This window comes from Propithecus coquereli, unplaced genomic scaffold (genome assembly GCF_000956105.1).
Source record: "Propithecus coquereli isolate 6110/MARCELLA unplaced genomic scaffold, Pcoq_1.0 Scaffold237, whole genome shotgun sequence".
Lineage (NCBI taxonomy): Eukaryota > Metazoa > Chordata > Mammalia > Primates > Indriidae > Propithecus > Propithecus coquereli.
The window spans coordinates 1,035,842-1,045,314 of NW_012147919.1; the positions used below are offsets into that span (position 1 = coordinate 1,035,842).

Consider the following 9,473-nt stretch of genomic DNA (forward strand, 5'->3'; position numbering starts at 1 on the left):
ACACACATCAGCCCTTCTCGGGGAAGGACCAGGGCCGAAGGGAGAGGGGTGGGCGGCGGCTGGAAAAAAGTGAAATTCCCTCTCCTGCTAAGAGGAGCCGTGGGAGCCAGCAGACAGGAGCCTTATCTCGCAGGCTGTGGGCGAGGCGCGGGGGCGGGCGGGGCGCGCTCGGGGCTGGGCCGAGGCGCGGGATCGAGAGGGGCAGCGGTCTGGGAACGGGGGCGGGAGACCAGGCCTGGAGGTGGGAGGTGGGAGCGCTCTGAGTGCGGCCGCTCGCGGGTGGCCACAGCCCGGCGTTGGGACCCGCGCGGCTCCTCCCCTCGGCCCCCCACCTCTTCCTCCTCCTCCCTCCTCCTCCTCCTCTTCCTCCTCCTCCCCGGCCCCGGGAAGAGGCAGGGCTGGATCCCTTGGCAGGCGCGCTCCTCCTCCTGGCGGGCCCGCTGCGGAGTCAGCTGACGCCGGCGCTCCAGCCTCGCCTCCCCGCGCCGCGCTGTCCGCGCTCCCCCGAAGTGGCTGCGAGCCGGCCGCCCACTTTCGGGGTTCGGGGGACGGGGAAAGTGATGTGCGCCTTCTGAAGCCTCCCCGAGCCACAACCGAAGCCGCGTCACCTCTCCAACTTTCTCCCCCGACTCCTCTTGACCCTGCCTGCCCTCGACCCTCCCCAAAGCCACTTAGGGTGCGCGCGCCTGGGTAAGGGGAGTCGCCGGCTGCCTGGGATGGCTTCCAATTTTAATGACATAGTGAAGCAAGGCTACGTGAGGATCCGGAGCAGGCGCCTCGGGGTAAGTAGCGATCCTTTCCTCTCTGCCGCTCGCCAGCTCGCTGTCTTTATCCTCAGCCAGCATCCCTGGAGGGCGCAGGAGATGCCCCGGCTGCGCGCCGCTTTCTCCGCCGAACCCACGCCTCCCGCGGCGGTCGCCGTGAGGCCGGCGTCTAGGTATGTCATGGATCTATCTTTATCTCCCGGATGACTTGGCTTTCCGATGGTGGCCGCGTGTTCGGCTGCAGTAGCCGCTGGAGCCCATCTACTCGCAATAAATATTTCTCGGTAGCCATGGGAGTCGGAGCCGAGAGCCGGGCGTGGGCGCAGAGCCCGCAGGGTGGCCCCGGGCCCCTCTCGTCCCGCTCGCCGCCAACTTAACTTTTCCAGGGGACGCATGTCCTCGGTGTGAGCGAGGTCAGTGACCCTCTGACCCCAGGGAGAGATTTCTGCCAAGCGAAAGGTTTCTTCGGACTCCCGGTCCTGGACAGTGCCCCACCTCTGTCCCAGGTGCTGGCAAGGGCGGTGCGGGCTGGCCTCTGGCCGGGACCAACTTCGGGGAGATGCCCCAACCTGAATTTTGGCTCGTCCTAAACCTGGGTAGTGGATTTCTGTTGCCGGAATACACACTGGAGCCCCACTGGGAGATCATTGAGCGTGGATCATGATACCTGGCGTAGAGCAAGTGCTTCCTGATAGGTACTGAGAGAAAGAATGAATGAATCTGAGAGTACTTGAGGACAGATACTGACACAGGCTGGCTCCTTTCTTAAAACTCCTGTGGCTTGCCCTGTCTCTCTTGGCTCTTCGCCAGGGAGCCCGAAGAGAGAAACCATCCTTCCTCTCTTTGGGTCCCAGTGATGGTGAAGGAATTCTTGAGGGAGGGGGCAGATCCTGGAATGATTTTTTTTTTTTAAATTTCATACTGGGTACCTCATTTCTCTTTGCCTTGTGTTAAATTTTGTTGCTGTTTGAGTTATTCCTGTGCCTTTGGGCCAGAGATGGGGGTGAGCTGGGGGTGGGGGTGTGGGAGAAAAGTATACTTTAGTATTTCCTGAAATAGTAATAATCTCAGTAATGATGTGGAATGGCCCTGTTGAGGGTGAGAGATACATTGAATGTCTTTCTCTACAAATACGTGACATTTGGCATCTTTCTCTTAAGTGGTGTTTGGAGTTTTTCTATGTGGCAGATACTTTTACTGAAAATTGAAGAGAGATTTCACAGTAGTAAACTGAGCCAGGGAGGAAAGCCTGGTGGGGAGAAACATCTGTAATTATTATAAAACCTTTGCCTGATTCGTTTTGGTTTCTTTCTTCCCTCCTTCCTTTCTTCCCTCCCTCCCTCCTTCCTTCCTTCCCTCCTTCCTCCCTTCCTCCCTCCCCCTCCCTCTCTCTCTTTCTCTTTCTTTCTTTCTTTCTTTTCTTTCTTTCTTCCTTTCTTCCTGATGGTTTACCATGTTTTAGCAATTATGTCCTGTGATATTGCGAATATATAAATATATAATTAGGGAGAAATGTAACAAAACTAACCATCTCTATCAGCCCTGCCAAAGTTTCCTTGGTTTTATTTTCTGCTATGCAAATGTTCTCTCAACAAGAACAACCATTGTTGGAGTACTTCACTGAGCAACTCCCATGAAGAGGACAAAAAAATAATAAGAACTCTATTTATTTATTTATTTTTTGAGACTCAGTCCAGCTTGGTACCCCCAGGCTAGAGAGCAGTGGCGTCATCATAGCTCACTGCAACCTCCAACTCAAGTGATCCTCCTGCCTCAGGCTCCTGAGTAGCTGGGATTACAAATGAGCACCACCATGCCTGGCTAATTTTTTCTATTTTTGGTAGAGATGGGGTCTCGCTGTTGCTCAGGCTGGTCTGAACTCCAGACCTCAAGGGGATCCTCCCACCTCAGCCTCCCAGAGTGCTAGGAGTACAGGCGTGAGCCACTGCACCCAGACAGAAACTTTATATTTTTGATAAGCTTATAAGCTGGCCAAGTATTGTAATTTTAAAGGGAGCATTAAAAACACCATTCTAATTTAGATTTACTCCATCATGTCAATTGAGGGAATTGGTAAGAGGCATCCATTGTGAGTTAGAGAGCATTCCAATAGGAAGAAGACATGCATTATTAATACACAAAATATGAATTATTCATAAGGATCAGAGTTTATGCCAAATTGTGACATATGGTAATTTATTTGAAAGACTGGTTACCATCACTCTCCAGTTTGTGGTAATGGAGATTATTTTTCTATATTATTACAATTGACATAATATAGTCCCTATGTGTGTGCCAGCATTTAAGGACAGATATTTGAAACCAAAGGAATGGAAATGTAGTTTAGTTTGCATTTGTTTCATATTTTACAGTATTTTGGATGCCAGTGAGCAGTATACTTTCTCAAGATGTAGTCATTTTGTCTGTGTTAACACTCAGATAGATTTTAGAATATCCATTGAATTATGGTTATTACTCATGGAGAGAAAAGGTCAAAAATATGATCAAATAAATTTCATCTTATTTGTTAGCATTGGTTTTTATCAACAATTAATTTTTTAAAAATAGTTTTATGATATAATTTACAGAGAAAGCTGATTACATAGTTTTCAGAACATTGTGTAAACTAAAGTTTTAATGGAGGGTTCAAGTAATGGTGAAAGATGCTTTAGGAAAATGACATATGGACCCTCTGTCCAAAGTAAGGAATATGAGTAGTATTAATCTAGGCTGCATATAGCCTAGAACAGCATGCACCGTGTATATTCTAAGAACATGGGCAAGTCTCAAGGAGAGGTGGGATGTTATGTCTGGCACAGAGTAGGCTCTCAGTAAGTGCGTGTTGAAATATGCATTGAACTATACAGTGAATGCATGAGCTCACAATTCATAACCCTCTTTAGGAACTAATCTGACAGTGGTTTTGTTAATGGAATCCAGACAAGTGTCTGTGGATTATAACCATGTTTGGGAGGGTTTATAATTAAATACAAAAACAACATTTCATGGTAAGCAGCTGTTGTGCCAAAGAATGCTCCCTCAGGTTTGGAAAAAGTGAAGAGAACAAATTCTGCTTCTCTTACTTGTTAGCCCTTTGACCCCTGACCTTTCTTGGGCTCTTTTTTCTGGTTTGTACAATGAACACGATTTAATGATGTTTTTAGGAGCATTAAATAGGATGTTTGTGAAAATGCAATGAAAGTGTGGAGCATTGATTCTAATTGTGTTGTTTTATTTAATATAATCAAAGATGAGTTAGGATTGATAGAAGGATACAGGGATTATCAATTTCCTTATCTTTCTATCTGGAAGTATCCAAATGCATGAATACTTATGCAGCTCTAGATTTTTTCATTGGATGAAGCCTTTATAAATTTTATATATATGTGCATGTATGCATATATACACATATAAATAAAACATACATATACACCTGTATATGTTATATAATATACATATAAATATATATATAATTTTTTTAATGGGACAGGAAACATTATTTCACTTATTTATTTTTTTTAAGAGATGGGATCTCCCAAGTAACTGGAACTGGGACAGGAAACATTCTAAGAACATTCCCATTCGAATGGGTCTCAGAGAAGTGGCCACCTTTAGTTGAAATCCTGAACAGTTTAAGTGATTAAGCAATCAAATATGTATAACCATATTCTTTTCTTTGAACATCGAAAACCTTAATGAAATTCAAATCAGTTAACTCAGAAGTTTCAGTATCTTCACATCTGCATTCTCCAGCTCAATCTCCGTTGGTTCGTGGAGGTCGCAGGCTGTGCCCTGGGTATGGTATTTGTTCAGGAATGTTGATGTTTCTATTTGGGGGGCTGGGGTGGGAGGGGAGCAGCTGTCTATAATTATATGACTAGTCCACAAAATGCACTAAAAATTTCTTCTTATGTGAGTGGCAAATCAGGCGATTTGCACATCATTAACCTGCTGAATGTATGACTTTGATGGCATCATATGACAGTTCTAAGTTAGTGTCTTTACTTGCAAAGGAGAGACTTTTCCAGTTAATAATTGCTAAGACTTGTCCATAATACAAGCTTCACAGCTTAAACTCAGACCTATTTTCTTTATTTACATGCAATCCCTCAGTTACTTACCTTTAAATACCATTTCTGTGCTTTCATCTACCGAGGACTTATCAGCTGGGACCTCTTCTCTGAACTCCACTCTGGCATATTCTCCTGCCTACCCCACATCTCCACTTGGATGTCTGATGTCTCAAACTTAATGCATCCGAACCTTTGACTGTTTCAATCACACCTACTTCCCTATAGTCTTCTCCGTCTCAGCCACTAGAGGTCCCCAAATTTTGGTTGCCCAGGTAAAAATCAATTAAGCAAGCAAGCGGACAAACTTTGGCGTCATTTCTCTCTTCTCCCCTCATCTGTCACCCTCACGGTGAATCCGTCAGGAGATCTTGTGGGTTCTATCCTTGACATGTATCTAGACTCCAGCTATCTCTCACACCGTCCGCTGGCCCAAGCCCCGCTCATCTCCTCCCTGGAATATTGCAGTGACTTCCTCATTTGTCTCCCTGTCTGCACCCTTGCTCCCTTCATCCATTCTCCACACAGCAGCCACAGTGTTGCTTGGGGAATGTAAGACAGATCATGCACCTGGCTGCTGAAACCAGTGGCTTTCCATACGCTGCAGAGCACAAGCCTTACAACGGCCACGAGGCCCTCTGACTCGGAACCTTTTCTCTTTCTGCCCCTCTGCTGGGAATGCTATTTCCCCAGCTGTCTCCTCCGGCTTGCTTGCCCACCTCTTCCAGCCTTTCCTCAAATGCCACCTTCTCAGCAAGGCCTTTCAGACCACCCTATTCTATTTCTCTCCCCCCTTCCCTTTGTCCCGTCCCTTTTTTCTCCTTAGACATATCGCCCCCTCACATATTGGTCTGGGAATTTTACTTATTTGTTTATTGCCTATATGCCCCAAAGGGTACGTGAGGCTCCATGAGCTGGGATTTCTCTCTCTCCTTTGATCATAGCTGTGCCCTGGTGCCCAGCACAGTGCTGGGCACAGACTGGGGACTTGATGAAGACTTGTTGAATGAATGAATGAAAGAATGAATGACTCCATCACTGTGTAGTGGTTTAAGACCATAGGCTCTGACATGAGACTGCATTAAAATCCCAAATCGATGTCTGGTTATGTGACTTCTGGTGAGTTATTTAATATTTATAAGCCTCAGTCTTCTGTAAAAATATAGACACTCTTAATACTCACCTAATAGATGGATCATTGTAAAGGGCTCAACACAGTGCTTGACACAGTAAAAACCCAATTAATGTTTATTACTGCTCTCACTCCTCTTGGCGCAGTTGTAGGATGAGGACGCTTAAGCAGGTGTTATTTTCACTACTTCTACTGCAATTGCTCTCATCCTCCAAGAACTTGCTGTTTAGTTAGGAAAAAACCCTTAATATCCATGAAATCATGTACAAGCACAAATATTGCTTGGCATTGATGCTAAGTATAGGAGGAATGTCCACCTTTATAAGACTTTTCATGATCCTTGAACAAATGGCAAAGATATTGAGTAAGGAGAAAAGTACATATCCGTGTAACTTCAGTTTGAGTGAACTCACTGGACTAGGAGGTATTTCTGTTAATTTGGGGGACTTTTTTTGGTAGCAGAGAATAGATTTAATAATGGAACAGTTAGTTAATGGCCAGATTTGAGAAAAAAATATTTCCTAACCCTTTTGTTTTCCAGTTTCACCTGACCTAGTATGCCAGAAAGGCTTTAATATTTCATTTAGGGTTTTTAGATTTAGATATTCAGGAATTTATGCATTTTGTGGCACCATGACAAAGTCATAATTTTAATACTAAAATCATAGAAATAGATATTTCATACACTCTCATTACATAAGTACATATACACATGCACACACACACATGCATGTACAAACACATGCAACCTTTCGGTAAGATACATGAAGTACTGTTTTTCTTCCTCAAGAAAAAGAGACTTTAGGATAACTTTTCCAGTAATGAAATTTATGGCCAGATAGACTGCGTCTACACGTGCGTCAGTCAAGATGACATGATATTTCTGCTCCATTTGAATCAGCTTCACTGACGTGGTTTCCATGTCAGAGGGCTTTCCAGCTGGTACCTCAGTCATCTTCATCTGATTGTCAATGTGTATGATATGATTAATTATGCATAAAGTCAGATGTTAGATCATCATCCCCAAAATTGATTTCAGCAAAGAATGGCCAATTTAGTGACTTTGCATGTAGATATACACCAAATTAATGATATGATTTCCCCACATCTGGCGATTTATTTTTATAATCATATTTACTAGAAGACTAGAAATATTTATGTTTTTAAGCAGCTTTGTAATTTTGGGGGAAATGTTATTTTTGGTATTTTAAAAATTTAGTTTTTATTTGGAATATATTTCCTTTTATTTATTTTATCATTCATCAAATATTTTTTGGGTGCCTACTAGTGTTAAGCTTAATGTAAACCACCTTAAATAAGGCAGATATAATCATCATCCTTAAGTCATCAACAGTCTAAGTTTGGACTTGTGTTGTTAACAGGAGATTAATGTATTCACTATAGTTAAGGATGAATTAGTCTGAGTAATGGGTCAAATATTGAAGTGAAAAGATACGTGCAGATATCTCCTTATTCTTTTTGGTGAAATGAGGAAGGACAAATTTGATTTTCCTCTTACTCTAGGAATTTGATCCTAGTGTGTTGGAAATAAAACCTTTGGCAATCCTAAGCCAGGAAGAGATTATGATGCCTCCCTCCTGCAGCCCCCTTTTCCTGTGAAATTCAAAATAAAATTGTGAGCTTAGAAATACCGTGAGATATATGTGAATGTTGAAATTAAAATAGCTTCTTTCTAGAATGCAAATAGCTAAATTTTGGGCATGTGGAAGCTGATTTTTGCATAGCAGTTCGGGGGCTGTCCTTATTTTACTAGTATTCTCAGCTTCTGAGTATGCCCCGGATCCCAGAGAACACAGAAGTTAGCTGTGTGTACAGTGTTCTCGTGTGGAGTTGTTACCTAGGCTCCGGGGATGGGATATAGGTGACTTTGCTGAGATGATGGTTTGTAGCTGGTACAAGATTCTTCCCGGGGTCCCGACCTCCCTGCCCCAGGCTCGCCACGCCCCATCCTTTATACTTTCCAAAAGGTTAAGAACCACCGTCTTATTTTTTATATTAAATTTTTTCATTTCTATATACTTTTAGGTTCACATACAGTTGTACAAAATAATACAGAAAGATATCCCATGCCCTCTACCCAGTTTTCCTCAATAGTAACATCTTTCAAATTTGTAGGACAATATCAAAACCAGGATGCTGATGGATACAGTCAAGATACAGAACATTCCCTCCCCACAAAGATCCTTCCTTGCGTTCCTAAATAATTGCCCCTCCTGCTCTCATCCCCATAGCCCCAAACCCTGACTCATCTGTTCTCCATTTCTGTAACTTCGTCATTTCAGGAATGTTACCTAGATGGAACCACACAGTATGAAACCCTTTGGGATTGGCTTAAAAAAAAGTTAAAAAGACCTCAAGATAATTACCTGGAGATTCATTCAGGTTGCTGTGTGTATCAGTTTGTTCTTTTTTATTGCCGCGTGGTGTTCCATGGTATGGATGTACCGTAGTTTGTTTAGACAGTCACGTGTTGAGTCGGGGTCGTGTTGAGTTTTTGGCTGTTACGAATAAAGCTGATATAAACATTTGTGTACAGGTTCTTGTGTGAGTATAAGTTTTCATACCTCTAGGTCAATGCCCAGGAGTGCGATTTCTGGGGGTATAGTGGTTGCATGTTTAGTTTTTTACAAAACTGCCAAACTTCTTCACAACAGTTGCACCATTTTACATTCACATCCACAATGTCTGAGTGATGCAGTTTCTCTACATCCTTGCCAGCACTTGGTGTCGTCACAATTTTTCACCTTAGCCATCCTTACAGGTGTGTACTGATTTCTTTTTGTGGTTTTAATTTTCTTTCTCTGTAGGGAAGCAATGCTGAGCATCTTTTTATGTTTTTGTTTGCCGTTTGTATATCATTTCAGTCAAATGCCTGGGTTGTTTATTTTTTAACTGTTGAGTTTTGACAGTTCCTTATATATTCTAGATATAAATCCTTTTCAGATACATGGTTTGCACATATTTTCTCACAGTCTATAGCTTATCTTTTTTGTTCTCTTAACAGGGTATTTCACACATCAATTTTTAAAATTTTAATGTAGTCCAGTTTCCTATTTTTTTCCTTTTGCGAATCATGCTTTTGGTACTAACTCTTTGTTCAGCCCAATATCTTGAAGGGTTTTAGAAACTTTTTTTTCTAAAAGTTTTATAGTTTATATTTTACATGTAAGTCCATCATCCATTTTGAGTTAATTTTTTGTATAAGGTTTGCATTTTAGGTCAAAGTTCTTTTTTTGCCTATAGACGTCCAATTACTCCAGCACCATTTGTTGAAAAGGCTGTCTTTTCTCCACTGAGCATTTTTACGTGTGTCTACTCCTAGGTCCTCTATTCTGTTCTGTTACTCTATACGCCTTATATATGTGCAATGATGTGTCTACATATGTCTGTCTTTGTAACTATACAATAAGTCTTTGAAATAGGGCTGACTCATTCCTCTGAGTTTATTATTCTTCTTAAAATTGCTTTAGCTATTCTAGTTCCTTT

The 9,473-nt window shown here is 42.7% G+C and overlaps 1 protein-coding gene across 2 annotated transcripts in view; it reads left to right on the forward strand.

Annotated features, from left to right (window-relative positions):
- Nucleotides 1–262: 262 nt before the first annotated feature.
- DOK5 (docking protein 5) overlaps nt 263–9,473 on the forward strand; it is a 176,841-nt gene continuing 167,630 nt past the window's right edge. The window contains exon 1 of one of the 2 annotated variants that reach the window (XM_012645841.1): nt 263–782. In XM_012645841.1, coding sequence (XP_012501295.1) covers nt 717–782 — 66 coding nt within the window. In that variant the 5' untranslated portion in view covers nt 263–716. The remainder of the gene's footprint in view (nt 783–9,473) is intronic. The other variant, XM_012645842.1, reaches the window with a different exon arrangement.